Raw genomic sequence first — 18,348 nt, forward strand, 5'->3', positions numbered from 1 at the left:
TTGTAGACACCACGTTGCTCGTATTATCGGCCACGGTGTGCGTATCAGGCCGCCGGTCTTGCCGTCGTTGCTGCTGCTCGAGGAACCGCGCGCGGCGCGCCGCCGGCGCACATCAGCGGTCGACAGCCGACGACGAGACGAGGTTTTCGCGTTCGTGAGAGAGAGTTCGATCCCCCCGTTAATAAATTTCGGCGTTCGACGTTCTCTGTAGCGCGCGTAACGAGCGCTCGTCGAACGTTTCAATTAGCCGTCGGCCAGCGAACTCGCAGGACGACGAATTTCTAGGGCCCGCTGCGAGCTTTTCGCTCGTTCCCTAACGAGTCGCGGCAGTCTCGGTGAAATCGTTGCGCGCCGTTCTAGTGGAATTTTCCCTCTTTCTGTCGCAGTGCTCGTAGCGCTGAAATTTTCACGACCGACTCCATCGCGACACAATTGCGACATCGATTTTTCCTCGGCGGAGGGTCGTTGCTCATTACTTATTGTTAATTCCTAATCGAGTGCTCTCTGAAATTCCTCGAGCAAATATTCATTCGTGCGAAGTGAGAGTTCTCCGAGTCTGAGTCGTCGAGTCATCGCGCGATTTTGAGTAGCCGTATCTTCAGCGTCATTTTTCCCTTTTCGTTCCGTTTCCGAGTGAAATTCTATTTTGAGAAATTTGGAAAGTAGGTCGGTATATCTATTTCGTCGTTCGTGCTCACATCTTTAAATTTAAATATCTCTACTGTATAAGCTTCATAAGCATAATTACAATTAATTACACGTAATTAATAAAATATTAAAACTGAGCTATTCTCGTTCATTTAATTTTTTCAAAAGAGCAATTAAACGCGGAGTTTGCAATCGCTCGCTCTCTTTGCCTCAATTTTCTCCGCTTCGATTTCTCATTGTGGAAAAATCGAGTCGAAATTTGTCGAAGAATCTGTCACGAAGATTTCGTACACATGACACGTTATAGCCGAGGCTATGAGAAAGAAAGGGATAAACGGCCACACACTTGACACATCGCGGCTGAAATGACAGATTCCCAGTGACGCGTCCATCATACGGACGACGCAAAAACAAGCACGATCCACCGACAAATATATCCGCCCGCGTTCAGGATGAAGGGAAATGTGGGGCAGAGAGGGTAAACGTGTGTCCAACGTGAGAAAACGGCGGGGCGGGGCGGGGCGGTGCGAGCAGGAAATTTTGCTCTTCCTATCAAAGATTGACTTTGGGAAATTGCGGCCGAGAAGTAAATACAGGCGTGGAAAACCGGAGGAGGCCCGCGCGACGGGCCAGAGAAAGAGAGAGAGAGAGAGAGAGAGAGAGAGAGAGAAAGAGAGGGGGGAGAAAGGGAGAAAAAGAGAATGCACAGTAGACTTCGGAAAACTGAAAATAGAGAGAAGTCTTGCCGCTTCTTGCTCCGCCTGCGGTTGACACTCGTGAGTGGCCCGAAGCGAATGAAACGACAACTACAACTTCGGTAAACGAAGTTCATCCCGCGAGAGAGTACACACCCTCTACCATTCTCCCTTTACGTCGATCAATTTTATCGACTGTAATCCGCTTGCAATGGACTATCCCAAACCCTTTTCGAAGCGGCACTCGGCGAGTGGCATAAATAGAAGAACGATCCTCGCGCGCTCCGAAACGGAAGAGCCGCGCTCTACTCGACAGTCCCTCTTGAAGCTCTGAAAAGCGGAAGTCGCGCGTGGCTGTATCGGTCACGTCATCGTATCAGCCTCGATGAAAATGGAGGAAACGACAACAGGGCGGCGGGGGACAGGAGAACGAGGAGAACTCGATGAAGAAAAAACGTCGACGCGGAGACGATCTCCCGCGAGATGATCTCCCGTTTGTTTTCCGGTCGGTTCGCGCTCGCGCTCGGGCTGCGGGGAAAATCTTTTCTCTTCCTTTCTATGAAAGCTCGGCGAGCTGACGACACATGGAGTCGATCCGTCCGCTCTGCGAGGGCAACGGTCGCGCGCGCGATCGACGTGGAAAGACGACGCGGTCAAGAGAGAAACGCGCGAGCTTCCGGAAGCTGACGATGCACAAGCATCCTTCCTTGGCCACCGGTGGCCGGGTTTCGTCTCGGCCGATGATGCATTTCGGATTCACCGAAGCGAGCTTGGCTCGGTGAATTTCGACGAGATCGCGTAGGGTATCGGCCGATTTATCAGAACCATATCAGAAACGAGGCGGAAAACAATCCGGCGTCCGTTACTCCCGCGAAGCTATGAAGAATCGCGCGTCCGAAGGAAACGGGGAAGAAGCGCTCGTGGGAAGAATAATTTCGATGGATTAGAGATCAATCAAATCTTATTCAAACCCGTCGACTACTTCCCCCATTTCTCTCTCTCTCTCTCTCTCTCTCTCTCTCTCTCTCTCTCTCTTCTCTGTTGCAAATTATAAATAAATTGCGTCCTCTCTTGTGACCATCGTCGAGAGGTCGAATTCGGAATCTCGGTATCACAACGAAAGTATCAAAATGCAACGACGCCGTCATCGCCGCGACGCGATCGTCATTCCGCTGAGATGCGGCGAGTGATTTATGAAGCTGTACAGCGACAGATTATATTTTCAAAATATATATTTCTCAGGTTATATTTCAACGGTGATAGATGACACGAGGGAGCGAAAGTAGGCAACTTTTGATGGATGGATATTGACTTTAATGAATAGCCGTTGTACCGACTGGAGACGACAAATGGCGTTGAGAGTTATCGACAGATCGGATAAAGAAAAGAAAAAAAATAATAATAGACGAGAGAGAGAGAGAGAGAGAGAGAGAGAGAGAGAGAGAGAGAGAGGAAATGAGGAAAAAATGGATCGAAGAGAATAAAGGTGGCACGGGGAAAAATCGCCTCCTATCTTCGGTCGAAGATAAATAAAAACTGACGATTCCGCCTACCTTTTCATTGGCGCACGGTCATCTCGTTCGGATCGGCTGCTGATGGAGTGATTCAACAAGTGCTTTCTCATTTACGTACGTTTCGCCTTGAGCGATATTCACCTTGAAGAGAATAACGTTCGTTAAAGGAACGGGCATTTCACATCGCGCGACTCCGTTAGAGAAAAGAAAAAAAAAGAGGAAATAGCTCCCGAGCGCAGAACTTTTGCTCTTCGTGCTCGCTCGCTTTGTATCTACTATACATACCGATAACTATTTCTCTATTTCTGCGTTAATTAGATTTAGCGTCTAAGTTATGGAGAAAAAACAGAAAAAATTAATCATATGTGCTTATTTTGCTCGCATACTTTTACAATTATAAGAAAAAAATTGATAGGAGATACTTGTTAGGTTATAATTCTACGAAATACTTGCGCGAATTGAGCGAATTGAGTCGCGGGGAGATATCTCTTCAAGGTGCGAGCAAACAAAAGTGACTGGCATGTTAACGATAACACGCACCGTTATTCTCGTTGTTGTCGTTGTTGTTGCTGTTGTTAGGCTAGTGAGTTGAATTACGATTATGCAGCACACACATCAACAGCATCCTCAACAGACTACTGGTGCAAGTGACGCGCGTGATGTTAGCGCAAACCAAACGAAAGTTAAACGTTCAACGACGGTTGGGTTGGTTAATTGGCTCGACCGGCGGTCGATCGCCGGTCGTCTAAAGAGGGCGGCGGAGGTTCAAGAGTAGATAAGAGAACTAGAGCGTGATGCATAAATAGCAGGCGCATTCCAAAAAGAAGAGGGGGTGGGCTTTGTGGGATCGTTGTTACAACCAGTGTCGTAACTCCGCTTTTCTACGAGGCTCGCGTGATCTGTGGCGCGGAAATATAACTCGATTGTCAACGTTCCCAACGTACGCAAATTGGTAATGACCGCGCTGCTTTCCGGAATCTCGATTACGGAAGAAAGTACTCTACGATGTAGAGTATTTTCTCGAAATTTTCACCCTTGCGATTATGTTTCTCTCTCTCTCTCTCTCTCTCTCTCTCTCTCTCTCTCTCTCTCTCTCTCTCTCGTTTTAACCGGTTTTTGTGTCTGCTTCTCGCTGAACAAAATCACTTTATTAATACTTAATTATAATTAGTATGCAATTTTATGTTTCTTTTTCCCAATTTCATTTTTATATTATCACAATCTTAAACCAGTTAACAGTTTTAATCTGAAATCTCTCTCTCTAGGAAATAAAAACTGACTGTGCCTCTAATTAAAACTGCGAAATAATTATAGCTCTTGATAGATCAAGTCCCGCGCGATTGACATCCGAGTGTAAGCACTCGCGTCGCGATTCTCCTTTCATCTGATTCAAGTTCACGTGTTAGCCCGTAAATCAAATCGCGACCGGCAACGCAGTCTCGCGAGGGACGCTCGCGGTCGGCGGCGTTTCGGGAGCTGCAATTCGCGATACGAATGCGAATTTAAAAGCCGACCGCGCCGGATGACTGCTGTCTTCGGGCCGAATTTTACGAGTGCTCGTGACATGCCAATTAGCGGCTATTAATTAATCGACTGCGCGCGCGACATTGGCGGCGGCGGCGGCGGCGGCGGCGGTGGCAGATCGCCCGGTCAACCGACACACTGCGCCGCGCCGCTCTGGTACGGAGGAAATTCAGATTTATGGAAATACGGTCGCGATAGCGCGTCCGCCGAAGAGCGGAGGGATTACACTCCAACAATGAAAACGTTAAATACGCTGTCGCCGGTTTAATCGGCCAGGTCGCCGCTTATTCGCGATCATACGTTGCGCTCGCTAGCGCGAAATTTCGGCCACCCACACGCCACCCGGTATAATACCCGCGATAACGGAAGTGAACCGCGCGTTGTAAATTCCGCCAAGCGACCGTCGCATATAAATGGACTTTTCGGTGGCGGTGGCGGCGTGAGTTTAATCGGAATCCAATGAGCTTACGAATTAAATATTAGCTCGTTCGCTCGTCTGTCTGTTCTCCCTTCCGTGTCCTCCCTTCATATGTTGTTCGAGAGCTCCAAGTGTTTCGATCGCGCCGCTTTCGTTACGATTCATCACGCGTGAAAAAAAATATCCCGCGGAATCGCTCTTCCAAAATCGCAGTAGGTGAATTCGGCAAAATAATTTGCAGAGAGATAGGGAGGGAAAATTCGCGCGGTTTCGTCGTTCTCGGAAAGAAAAGAAGACCGGGCGAGACGACTGAAAAATAAAATGAAATAATAATAAAATGTGGGAAAAATGCCGAGCGCGAGATTCTCGCGGCGATTCGTCGCTACCAATTTTCGCGTGTCGCCCGTCGAATTCGACGTCGATCAGTTGGCGGTTTAGTCGGCCGCACGATTATTTCCGGCCACAGATCGCTCGACCACCGGCGTCGCCCGACAACGAGGACTCCCTATAAACACAGCTGATCGGATGGGCTAATTGGGTGGTAAAAAACATCGACATGTACGTATGCGTGTCCTAAGAGAGCAGGTACGATATTTATATACATGTACAAATATATATATATATATATATATATACACATATTTGCACACACACACACACACACACACACACACACACACACACACACACACACACACACACACACACATATAAGAGAAGGAGAAAAGGAACAGCCGTGTTCGTCCAACTAGCATCAAATGCAACAACCATGGCGGAGGGCATTCGAGGGAAAGATAAAGAAGAGGAGGGGAGGAACGAGATGGTTCCGCAGTTCGTGCAAGAGTGAATGTTCCAAGGGGGTAGGTGTGGGGGAGAGAGTACTTTCTTTCCACTCTGGTGCTACACTGTCGACATACACGAGTACAACGAGAAGAAGTGGGCAACATTAATTATCGAGTAACAGAAGAGACACTGTGAGTACGAGAGATAGAGAGAGTGAGAGATTGCGAGAGATTAACGGGAGCGGGTAGGAAGACCTCAGGTAACGGTAAAACGGGTGCGGGAGAAACGAGAGGGCGAAGGAATACGAAGGAGAAACGGGAGACGACGGTCGTTCGCCGGAGACGCGTGTTCGTGCTCGCGTTCGATGGTGGATTTACGTCAAGCTCGCGCGCGCGCGCGCGCGCCCACAGAGGATCGCATTTGAAATTCCGGAGTGTTGGAAGCTGCGATAAAATATTACAGGAACATTACGCGTTCGCGCGACACAATAATAAGAGTAACGCGCGAGAGCGCGCGAAATATCGTTCGTCGATGAATCCGCGTAATGAGCTAACCGATTCGCATCGAGGACGCTCGAGAGCACGAGGTCGTGGACGTTTAAATAAATCGCGGATATTTCGCGACTCGCCGCGCCTCGTAATGGAATCATAATGGGATTTATTCCCGCCGGCAGAATATGCCGATGATTAAAAACGGAACGTTGCCCGGGGCGCGATTAACTCACCGAGATACGCTCCGAGAAAAGCAGCGCCGATAGATCTTCATCCCCCAACCCTGCTGCGCGCGGGATTTCCTTTGCGTAATGCACCGCGACGATTCCTCAGAACTTGTCATGTTTCGCTTGTGTGTTCTCGATAATAATCTCGTCCGCGGGGAACAGGTCGCCCGGAAAATTACCCACGCTAACGCAATATCCGAGCGCGTTATTATACGATGTAATATCCGACGCGATAATAACGCGATTATTTTTATAATTACCATTATCTTTCAATTAACAGGGAAAACAAACTCTCGTTTTTGCGAGAACGAGCGAAGCGATTACGCGAGGCGCGGTAAGGTGAGGCTTTTTGCGAGCGAAAATCTCGGTTATTACTCGTCGTCATCTGCGCATCCCAGAAAGGGGACTCGGCTTTCTTTCCGCAGAGATCGCGCGCGAATCGTACGTACGTAGATCTCTCGAAGATTACCTCGGCAACTCGGCGGGAATTTTTGTCGAGCTCTCTCGGCGCAATCGACCTAATTACAGCGAAAGAGGCGAGGGAGTCTCGAAGACGGAAGAGCTTCTCTCGCGCGGATGTTAGCACGCTGGCGGCATCGGCGACGAGGAAGGCAAGTGTCGACGCGTTTCAACGCGGCCGCTCGGAGATTTAAACAATTCGACTATCGCGCGCTACGACAGAAAGCTTTTAGCGTTTCTTGTGCGTTTCTCCTCGACAGCGACGTCCTCTCCCCACCCCTTCGGAGGAACGATGCGCGCAACTTCACCGAATCGACATCCGGATGCCAAGAGCGAGGGTTACGATGTCTCCGCGTCTCGACTCTCACTTCCGGGTGGCCCGGAAGCCACGCGCGACACAACCGGGCGAAATTCCAGTCCAGGAAAATTTCGCGCGACACGCGAAACGTCTCCACCGATTCATCCACCGTCGTACCGGCTCGCCAATGAAATTCCTCGATCCTTTGGGATCTCTTTCTTATCTCGCGGAAACTCTTTTCGACGACGACGACGAAGGGGAGCGGTCGAAGGATCGGCGGGCTGGAGGGAGGGAGGTGGGGTGTCAGGGCGTCGGTCGGAGGTTAGTTTGAAGGATGTTCGTGCTCGTTTTATGCGCATCGCTGCGACATATATAAATGTTTGGTATGTTGGTATGTATATATCGGTGCCGCTTGTTGGTTAGGATCTTTACTGTCTCAGTACCTCCGTCTCGCCGCCGCCCTGGGTGCAAGGACGAGCGGTGCAGCTGCAGGCGATGGGGTCACCGCGGCCGCGGCGACCGCTGCAGCTGCGGCTGCCGATGGCGCCGCCGCCCCGAGCCAGCTCCACGGCATGGCCGGCAACCTGTATCCTGTTTTTGTCACAGAGCGTTAGTGCGTCGTGTACAGCACCCGGTGATCACGACGAGGCGCGCCCGCCCGCCCGCGCGTGGCCGGTAGTCTTAAATCCACTCGCTCGAAACTTGGGAGAGCTGCGTCACGTCTGCCCCCCGCGGTTTGGCCGCGGAGAATACCCGCTGCACACAACTTGTGCTGGCGGCCACGCAATCGATTTAACATCGACGAGAGAACGAGATTACCGAAAAGCGCGGTTAGCTCTTCAAACGCGCCGAATTGCGAGGAGTCGAGGAGATTCCGACGTCGCGTCGCGCGTTTCGATCTCTATTTTCCTCCCTCTCTTCTTGTCTCGACCTCGCGGATCCCTCAACTCCGAATGAAGTCGCGCGTCGAACGCGCGACACGAGGATAATGACCGCTAACGGCCGCTTATCAATTTTGCCGTTTTGTCTACCGCTTTGTCGCGGCAAACGTGTCGCAGCTGTGTCCCCTTTCGAAGAAGGGCCGAGAAGGCCAGCCGGAGCAACGCCTTTACCGACGGCGGGGAATCAGCGGCGGGGGCACGCCGCTGATTGTCAGTTTTCATTATGACAATATTTCGGCGAACGTCGCGGGACCATTGTTGCGTTAATTCCGCACCGTGAATAATTGGCCGGCTTAATTCTCCCGACTGTCGGGGCGGGGCGGGGCGGGGGGGGGAGGGTCCGGACGCTCGTGAAATATTGTTGTCAATTAAAATTACGGGCGACGCTAACCGGAGACACGAAAATGCGCAGAGAAACGATTCAGTCGCGGTCGAGTTATTCCTCGCTCGCGAGTTCGCCTCCGTCGCTCTTTGAAATACGAAGTCGCCGCAATAAACGACCGATGTATACATGCGCGCCTGCCTCTGCGTTTGTCTGCGCACCAACGGAGCGACGAAATCGCCGCCGAATATCTTAGCCTATTATTAACAGTTCGACTTGGTGAGCGGATGACAACAGAATGGCACGTTTGCTGTGTTAATCGGCGAGTTCTCTTTGAAAAATCACGGCAACCGGTGTCACCGCACCGTTTCTTCGTTGCCGTTTTCATAATTAATAAGGAGCGCGCGAAAGTTGCCGCGTGTTCGTCTGCCGACAATCTACCGTTGGAACGTTATTTTTATTCCCCGCGCGAGTCAAACTAGGCGAAAAAGGAAAGAGGGGGGGGGAGGGGGAAAGAGAGGGAAATTAAATTGTAATCAGTTGCGAGCTACGCATATGGCGAAGTATATCCGCGAATAAAGTGTCAGTTTCGTTATTTCTGTCGTCGTCGAGTGCGAATTAACGTGTGCGCGCGCGCGCGCGCGCGCGTTTGTCGAGTTTGTAGCTTTAGGTTTATAAATTGGACGAGTGAGCGTGTGCAGGTGATCGACGTACGATCGGGCGCGCATAGTTGCTTGCACAATTTCAATAACGTCATTTGAATCGTCAAATCCCTACCTCGTTTAGATTCGAGATTAAAATATTCAATATTATATTGGGGACTGCTAGGGGACAAGTGGGTATAAAAATGATAATTAACGCGAGAGCTGTGCGCGCGCGTCTGTGTGTATGTATGTATGTGTCGCAAATCGAATATGACGCAGTAATATGTGTCCTCGAAGTACCGTTTCGATGCGATATCGCCCTCTTTAAATGTAATTATTAGCGGGTCGCGTAATGGTAACATCATTATCGGGATATTACGCGAATTGCGCGCACTTTGCGATTGGAAAACGCTCGGCGAACATTTATTCGCCGCGTCGACGAAACGAAACGTCGAGCGCATGTAATGAGAAAGAAAACGCGCGATAAATTTCCGCCCCCGTTTCCTATCCCCCAGAGCGAAATTGAGTCCGGAATATTTCCGAATTCCGAAACGTTCTCTGCGTAAAGATCTCCAAGACCGCCGCGGCTAAATGCACCGTGGAGAAACGAAGACCGCGCTCCGCGTTTTCTTTCCTTTTTCTTCTTACACGAATTTATTTTACGGATTCTCGCTGCAACGATTTTTTTTTCTTAACAGTGGACGTAATCGATGGATTTTCACAGTCTTTTGTAAGACTTGGACGAGCGTGCGATAAAGAAACGCAAAACTATGGATAAGATTGGGTAGAGCGAGTTATTTTCACCGCGACAACACGATACTGAGAAGAAACATTTCGACACTTTGCTCACCTCTGCATAATACCTTGAGAGAGCGCAAAAAGTGCTTGATATTTGCGGCTGTGATTGCACGGCAAGATAATTACAATCGGGGAGTCCCTTTCTGCGGTAAACGTTACTGTAATGTGATGCCGATAATGATTACCTTATATTACCACTACCAGCTACCGTTCTCCTATCAGTACGAAAAAACGAGAACGTGCTTGGAAATTACTAGATTTTTAGTGTGATTAGCTCTTGTTTCTTCTCTCAGTGCACGGTGAAATTTCATGTCGCTACAATGTATCATAAAAAGTTATTGCTGTTGCACGATACGCGACGTCAGTCGTGCGTCATGTGTATCGCGCGAACGTGTTAAATTCTTCGTTCGATTTCACGAACTTTGAGCCGAAATTACACTCGATTGCTTTCGGGAAAACGGTCAAACCGACGAAACGTTCGGCGCACATAGTTAGCGCGGAACGAAGCGCGTGAATGTGCGAGAAAGAAAAAAAGAAAGAAAAAAAAAAAACGGAAGGGAAATAACAAATGAAGTCGGAAATGAGTTACCGCGAATGCGCTCCGCTTGTCGGCTTGGCGGCGGCGCGCAATTGCAAATGCACGCGGCTAATGTATTGTTAATTGCCGCTCCTTTTTCATGCGCTAGTTCATTTGCTAAACGGCCGCAGCGTGTACGTTTAGTCGGTCCCGACGAAATATTTATTACAATATTTACTCACTGATTTATTGCCAATCAACGCGCGCGTGTGTGTGTGGCGGTGTGCGGTGCCATTCCCGCGTAATTGCATATTTGATTTTCGATATAATTTCATATCGCGCGATACCTTGCGTGTCGGTCGCGCGTCAGCTGCTTTTCTCCCTCAATCTTTGCCCTCCTCTCCTCTGTTCTCATGCGAGTGTCGAAAATCGTCTTAATAACAATCGCGCGCACATCCGCGAAACAGCGATTCCTCTTTGTCGTTCCGTAAAAATGTGAAAATAACTTAAAACGCGTACTGTGTTTCACGTGATTCGAATATTGGCTACGGCGTTCGTATATCTCTCTCTCTCTCTCTCTCTCTCTCCCTGCTTTCTCCCTCCCTCCCTTACACCCGCCCTAACCCGGTAGCAGAAAAAAAAAAAACAGCGTCGCTAGGAGTACTCGCAAAATGTCGATATGCGTGTTGTAGCCGTAGGGTTGGGAGCAAAAATTTACCGGTTTCCATTTCGTTCGTATCGGAGAGTGGTATCCGTACGGTATAAAAAAAAATTGCCGAACGCAGGATCGGCCCCCTCCCCTCCTCCTCGTCGCCGAAAAAGAGAGAGAGCTAGTCGAATAAATTCCCGAGAAGGCTTTTACGTTATTGTAGCTCGAGAGGCGCGACTCGAGAGGGGGGCACGCACCACTGCGAGCGTTAGGCATAATTAAGATGCAAGGGCGAAGGTACTCTCACACACAACGCCGCTAAACTCGTCAAAGTATGAGAAAGAGGAGAAAAAACCGCGGCCGACAATTTACCGCGACTCGAGGATTTACCGTGGAAAATGCGTAGCGGATAAACTGCGAAACTGTGTCCGCGCGAACAGCGGCTTTGGGGATGTGCATTTGCGAATGCATTAGCTTATATTTTCCGTGTACCGAGGTATGCTTGCAAATGTATGCTTTTACACATCGGCGTGTATACTTTATGCGGGCTGTCGCGAAACTATCGCGCGTCGCACTTTCAACGCGCCCAGCGCGAGCTCGTGTTACGGATTATTAAATCGCGATAGATTGGAATTATCGCAATCATTAGATTCCCTAATAATCGCTAACGATACAATACTGCTCGGAAATGCGTTAAAACAACGTCGCGAAAATACGGAACGCATGCCACCGAGACGACGCAGAACGCTCGAGAGATTAATCGATATTATAAATTCGATATTACAAAGCGTGCAATACTATCTGATGCGATATTAAGCTCAACATCGCGGTAATAACACGCGTAATATCGGGGCGACATAAAGATTTCGATACAACGAGTGTGTGGAATGATAATAAAAAAACCGCAACAACTCGCTCGTGTGTATATCGGCGCGCCGGTGCCTGGCCGACCTTCTCGCGTCCGGAAGGTTGCCGGAGACGTATTTAAGTATGCTTGCGTCTCGATCGCGATTCATAACATTGCCGAACGTCGCGAGACGGGCACATCGGATCGCGTCGCGAGTGATTTTACGGTTTCGGAGTTAATTGCGACGCAATCGTCGGGCTAATCACACGATCGAGCCCCCCACGCGTGTGTATCATCACCGTGTCACTATGCGAATGGCAATGTTCTGATATCTCAGAAGGTTTGTTATTATATCGCGTTTCATTATTATCAGACATCAAAGAAAGATATATGATCGCAAAAATATATCCTTCGATCACTCTTGATATCGGTACAACTAATGAGAAATCTTTTTCTGTCTCAGTTTTTGAAGAATTGGTGACGACAGTGGACGCGGTTCCGGAGGGTATCGTGCGCGGGGGAGGGGGAGGGGGGAGTATACGCGGATGCCGCACCGGAGGATCCGGTTCGGGCCGAGCAGAGTCGGCTTGGAGGTACGTTTTGCAGACCTTTGTTGGTTTTAATCTTTTGTTTGAAATTTTGAAACGTTGGAAATTCAGATATATTTTCAAACGCTACATCTCTTTCGATCGGTACAACTAACGAGAAACCTTTGTTTTCTTTTTTAATTTCAGTTTTTTGAAAAGCTGGGCGCGGATGTCCTGGGAGATACGTAGATGCCGCACCGGAGGATCCGGTTCGGGCCGAGCAGGGTCGGCTTGAAGGTATGTTTAGTCGACTTTTACTTTCGCTCCTTTGAGTTTGAATCTTTACCGTTGAAAATTGAGATATAGATGCTATAAGAGCCTTTTTATTCGCTGCGTAGCGTCTCGAGGTGAACTTGGGACGATCTCAAATGCAATTTTAGACTATGAATAGTCGTTGAGATGAAAATTGTCGAACTACGATTGCGAAGAGTTGAGAAATTTGCATCAACGCGTATCTTCATTTTCGAATCCGACCGTTCGAAGCCGATAACTAATCAGCGAATCCATCTTTTTGTTACAGAATTGTAGCAGGACGTGGCCGGCCTTGAGCGGCAGTTTGGTGAGTCAAAGAAACGGATATAAAAATAATACGGTGGTGGTTATAAATTATGAAAAAAATTTAAGGTGAGTGAAGAATCTCGTAGAAACCAGTGCGATTTATTCCGTGTTGAATAGCGCGTTTGTCGCGATCGTTTCGGTTCATTTAATAAATACCTGAAACGTTTTCACATTATACGACATATATCCCGGGAAATTGAATTCGATATCGTGGGAATTTTGATAAGTTAACTAGTAACGTATACGATGATTTTACGCAGTGATTATTTCATTCACGCAAAAGACCACTCGACGCGTTTCGATGATCGTCGAGATTGTGTTTACAATTTTTTCCTATGGAATAGCTCGCGTGGAAAAACGCGATTCGTATACGAGTTCAGATACGAGTAAATAGTCGCAAAGAAAAGAAAATGTTTACTGAGGATGTAAACTTGAAACTTTCTTGTTTACGCGTCGTGATGGCGTCGTTGGAGAAATCGAATCTCGCGGACGGTTTTATTATAGAGTACACAGTATTTTGCTCGCGTGCACGCCGCGTCAGTAGAACTTGCGATTGCGATTTGCATTTTCCCGATTTTCGTGCTTGCGTTTCCGTTCGTGACTACGTCAGCGGACGATTGCGAATTACGTCCGATTAAATTCCTGGAAAAATCTGGGAAGTGAACATCGCGCAGTAGATACTTTTTACGCGCAAGAGATAGTTTTTGCGAAAATATCGCAGAGCCATTGTGCGTGGGAGTTTCCCACGCCACTTTTTCATGTCACCCCGCCGTTTGCGCGACGCGGATTTGACGGACTTCACGAACGGTGCGCGATCGGCCTCTTTAATTCGCGTCGCGTTTACTTCGCTTTAATTTCGCAGTTTTCATGATCGATTTTCTGCGCGTCACCCCCGCCGCATTACGTACATATACGTACGTGTGTATGTTGAAGCGGACAGTAACCCGAAACGAGCTCGATAAAATTACGGTTTAATTCGAAATGCATATTTACCGTTTGTTTAATACAATAGAATCTTCACGGAATTTCTCGAAAAAACGTGTGACCATCCCCGCGTCGCGTCACGCAGATTTTTTTTCCTTTCCACTGATTTCGTCGAAAGTATCGCGCCGATCCTTGATACGCGATTTGCGACGTGGCATTTTTCACGATGATCTGTCAGAATTTATCGTACATCTCGTACGTCGAATCGTCGTTGAAGTCGTATCGCGTCGTCGCGAGTGCAATGAAATTAGCGAAGTGCAATCGACGTGGGACAACGCGCGGAACGCTGACTGGACGTGCTGGACGGATACAGCGGCGGGTTTTGTCGACGGCGAGGCCGTCGATATAATTTTCAATTGGTGAATACATTGGTAAGCGATGATACACTCTATTACTATTACTAGTGCATAACGTAACTCGCACTGGTTTCTGACGAGAATAGTGAGGGCGGTTATACCGCTTGAGTCGAATCAACATTCAGAGATGTATAATATATGATATGTTATATATTAATTTTAAAAATAATGCAATATATACGAATGTTGTACGACACCTCATAATGACGTATTCCGGAGAATAGTTGGAGCTTAAAAAGAAATATCGAGAACGTATTACAGTTGGCCGCGTAACGATATCGCGTAAACGTTGCACGTAAAGTGCGCACGGATTTGATTGTTATTGATTTGCGCAGGTCAGCTGATATTGATTTTCGCGGTCTAGCTGATTTAGTCTTTTAGTTTCTTGCGTTATTGTGCGCACCGCGGCTGATATCGGCTGAGTTCCATTAACATAATAACAACAGCTATCAATTGTTACATATAAATTGCTTCTTTGTCTCGATAAAAATTTCAACAAGAATTTAGACAAATTATTTCAACTACAAAGGATATAATTATGTTGTTTTGATATCATTGGCAAATTTTATTTTTTTTTTAAGTGTTTCAAGTTTAATATCTTTTTTGTATTATGATTTTGGACTCCTGATTCCCTCCGGAATACGCTTCGTTCAAGTATAGTAGTATTAATTTTAAGGCGCAATGCGCTAGTATGCAAATTAATATTTCAAATTGATATTTGTTATTCTCGAATATATTATATTTACAACCTGTATTTTTCGAACATATTATGGCATATTGTGCAATACTCTGTTTCTGCTATATATTTTCCGCGGCTACTTTTAAGCCGCCTCCTCTCTTAAATATTCTTGAACGTGAAATAATTCTTTGAGATATTTACTCACAAAAACATCGTTGGGACGAGCGACTTTTCATTTCATACGTGTGCTAATAATTGATACTCGATCATTGTCTGACTTTGAATAACCGAACCGACAGGCCGATATATACGGGATGTTTTATACATTCGACGTATCGTATCGAAAAACAAAATATATTCTCTATCTCTATTCTGTAAAAGAATAGTTTCAAGTGCGTATTTAAAGATTAAAAAATATTTTGAAGTATACAGTTGTGTTATAGTTTGTGCGGATGAACATTATTCGGACATAAAATTGACTGCAAGTGAATATTAAAAATCGATATTCGTTATTTACGAATGCATTTTTCTTCAAACCCGCTGCAAGCAATTTCCCCGACTATTTCCGAGATAGTCCCTTAGGCGTTAAATAATAATAATAATTTCCCCCTCTCGAAATAATTACCGTCGGGACGCGCGCGACTTTATCTCAAATGAACACTAGTGACACGAGCAGACGAGCATTGTGCGATTTGAAACAACCGAGTTTGATCAATTGATATACGGAGCGTATGAAATATTTCATACGCGCGTACGAAACGAAGAATAATCTCGGTCGCGCGAAAAATAAATACCACGTAATGAGAATTAACGCGGGCTATTCTATTTTCCTATACGTCTATTCCCATGAGGACATGCGCGCATTGGTGGTGTACCGCGCGTGAGTGTGTCTTTGTATATGTACGTGCGAATATTAAGTAGAAAAATGGCAAAACTCTGAGCGGAACCGAAGCGGATTTTACGAGCTCGCGCGTAAACTAATTAGCGACGAACGAATAATTCCCCGTTTCACATCGCCGCGGAGTCTCCTCTCGTTTAATTAATTCCGTCCGCGAAGATATGACAAGTCGAATAACTCGAGGAGATTCAGTCGGTATTAATAAAACGGCCGAATCCGCGTATCGCAAAGTGTTCGCTTAATTAAACGCACGTAAGAAAGCGGGAAGATCCGGTGCGCGCGCGCACGTGCATTCGACCTGTCAGAAGTCTCTGGTAAAAGGGAAGGGTAGGAGAGAGAGAGAGAGAGAGAGAGAGAGAGAGAGAGAGAGAGAGAGAGAGAGAGAGAGAGAGAGAGAGAAAGAGAAAGAGGAAGCTTTACTTGTTTTTCCGCAGAAATGAAAATCCCACTGAATCGGAAAGATAACTATAATCGGGAATAATTATCGAGAGCCGCGATAATTAATTGTAACTTCCGGTTGATGGGAGGGTAACGAGCTCTTTTAAGCGGGAAAACAAATCGGCGCGATCGGATTATAACAGCGCGCGCGCGCGCGCGCGCTCATGGAACCGAATCGAATTATATCTCGTAATTTCATGCGAAGGTAAACGCGCGGCAAATAATATTTTCGGACACGAGGTCTCTTAACGTTTTCGTGCTTATCAATTAACGCGTGGAATTGCGCATCCCGTCCCATCCTGCCCCGCTTTCAACGCAATTATAGACGCTTCGTTCTGGCTGTTAATGAGAATATTGGAGGAAAAGGAACTTTTATCGCGTTACATCGCGAAACTTGGTTATTGCGCATCTGGCCCAGATGCCGGTCCGCTCGAAATTATTTCCGACACCGCGCGCCGCCGGCCGGCCGGCCGGCAAAGGCGGTGCTTTTATTTTATTACGTTCGCGGCCGTCTCTCGCATTTTGCGATATCTATCGGATTACTGCGTTCGCGTTGCGCCAACTCCATTTCACCAACAATGCCTCTCCTGCGGCCATTAAAATTTACTTGGAAAACCGTGACTTGCCAACGGATTCTTCCTACGGTATGCACGGAGTCACCGGCCTCTGCTGCCTCCATTCCCCACGAACGCGATGTATCCGAGCATTCGGCGTATGCATATGCGCACGGTATACATGCGCGGAATTTTACCGTATCGTCTCGCGTATGTACCATGACTCAAGGTATAGGAACGTTCGCGCGATCGTTTTTGCGGCGGGCAAGGGAAGACGTTACTTTGCGAGATCGTCGAGTTGTTCCCCGAAGAGGAGGTTGGCTCTTCTTTCGAAATGCCCCGTATTGAATCTCGCGGTCCGCTTACTACCGAGACGCATTTTCGGTAATTGAAGGGTCGACGAAGGCGCGGTACGTTGTGAGAGTTAAATGTTGAGAAGATGACGGCAAAGTTTTCCCACTCGATCCTTCTTTCCCGTCGAACGTATTTTTACTTGTGTTCGTGAACGAACGCGTATATCGGTATATCGGTATTTGAAAGTTTCGCTTATTTTTATTTACTATCTATCTAATATAAAGCACGTCGGTCGTTTCACTCAGCGAATCGGCGAGGGAATGAGGAAATATCGACGTTGAGTCAGGCGTTACACGTTTATTCTCTAATTTTAAGCGCACCTTTCGCGAATCTCCAAGTAGTAGACTAGGACCTACTAGGAGGGGGGGGGGGCGTGTGTGTGGGAACATTTCTGTATACGTGAAGAGATGGATTACTTTGATCTATTTCTCTCTTTCTATTTCCCGACGATGAAAGACTTTGTCAGAGATCCAAATAATGTGCAAATTCATTCGTTTGTCGCGGGGAGAACACGACGGAAGAGGAATTTTGTAAACCAACGGCTCGCGAAACGTTGAAACAGGCGATATTTGTCGAGAAGCGAACAACACGCGCGCGCTCCCGCTTATCGCGAAAAGGTACATCTTTCAAGAGCGACGCGACACACGTCGCCCTTCTCCGCTCCCTTCAATCTCGAAAGCCGTCAGATTCCGCCTGCCGACAACTCTTGACAATTTTTCCCCGTATCACCATAATGGCACTGTCGCATCGGCGTGTCTCGCGTCACTTTTACGATGCGACGTTCATCTCGAGCCGAGAATCGAGCGCGCGTCGCGTCATCCCTGCGACGCGCGACAGGGAGAAGCGATCCGCGCGCGCGAATCCGAACGATCGCGGATCGGATCGGAGCGTTCGCACCCACGCATCGTCGACGAGTCGCCGGCTATGCTGTGAGTAATTAATACGATTGAATCTACGGGGGCTTGCGCGCAGCTTTGAGGCTTTCGTTTCGCGGCCGATGGCGCGCGGGTGGACGAGAGGGTGACTCATGGCGCGAGGAGAGTAGAAGGGTAATGGGGGGATGCAGAGGGGATGACGACGTTGGTGGTGCGCGGAGGGTGCGGCGAGGTGAGGTTTGCTGGCAGGGTTGCGACGAGCGATCAATAAATGCCGCTGCCAGCATCCA

At 47.9% G+C, this 18,348-nt stretch overlaps 1 protein-coding gene across 8 annotated transcripts in view; it reads right to left on the reverse strand.

Moving 5' to 3' along the window:
* The window catches only part of LOC105189470 (RNA binding protein fox-1 homolog 2), a 183,867-nt gene that overhangs the window by 21,031 nt on the left and 144,488 nt on the right, over positions 1 to 18,348 (reverse strand). For 2 of the 8 annotated variants that reach the window (XM_025296632.1, XM_025296637.1), the window contains exon 8: positions 7,501 to 7,648. The exons of the other annotated variants lie outside the window; for them this stretch is intronic. In XM_025296632.1, the coding sequence (XP_025152417.1) occupies positions 7,501 to 7,648 (148 nt within the window). The remainder of the gene's footprint in view (positions 1 to 7,500; positions 7,649 to 18,348) is intronic. 8 annotated transcript variants of the gene reach the window in all.

This window comes from Harpegnathos saltator, unplaced genomic scaffold (genome assembly GCF_003227715.2).
Source record: "Harpegnathos saltator strain DR-91 unplaced genomic scaffold, Hsal_v8.6 scaffold15, whole genome shotgun sequence".
In the NCBI taxonomy this organism is placed as follows: domain Eukaryota; kingdom Metazoa; phylum Arthropoda; class Insecta; order Hymenoptera; family Formicidae; genus Harpegnathos; species Harpegnathos saltator.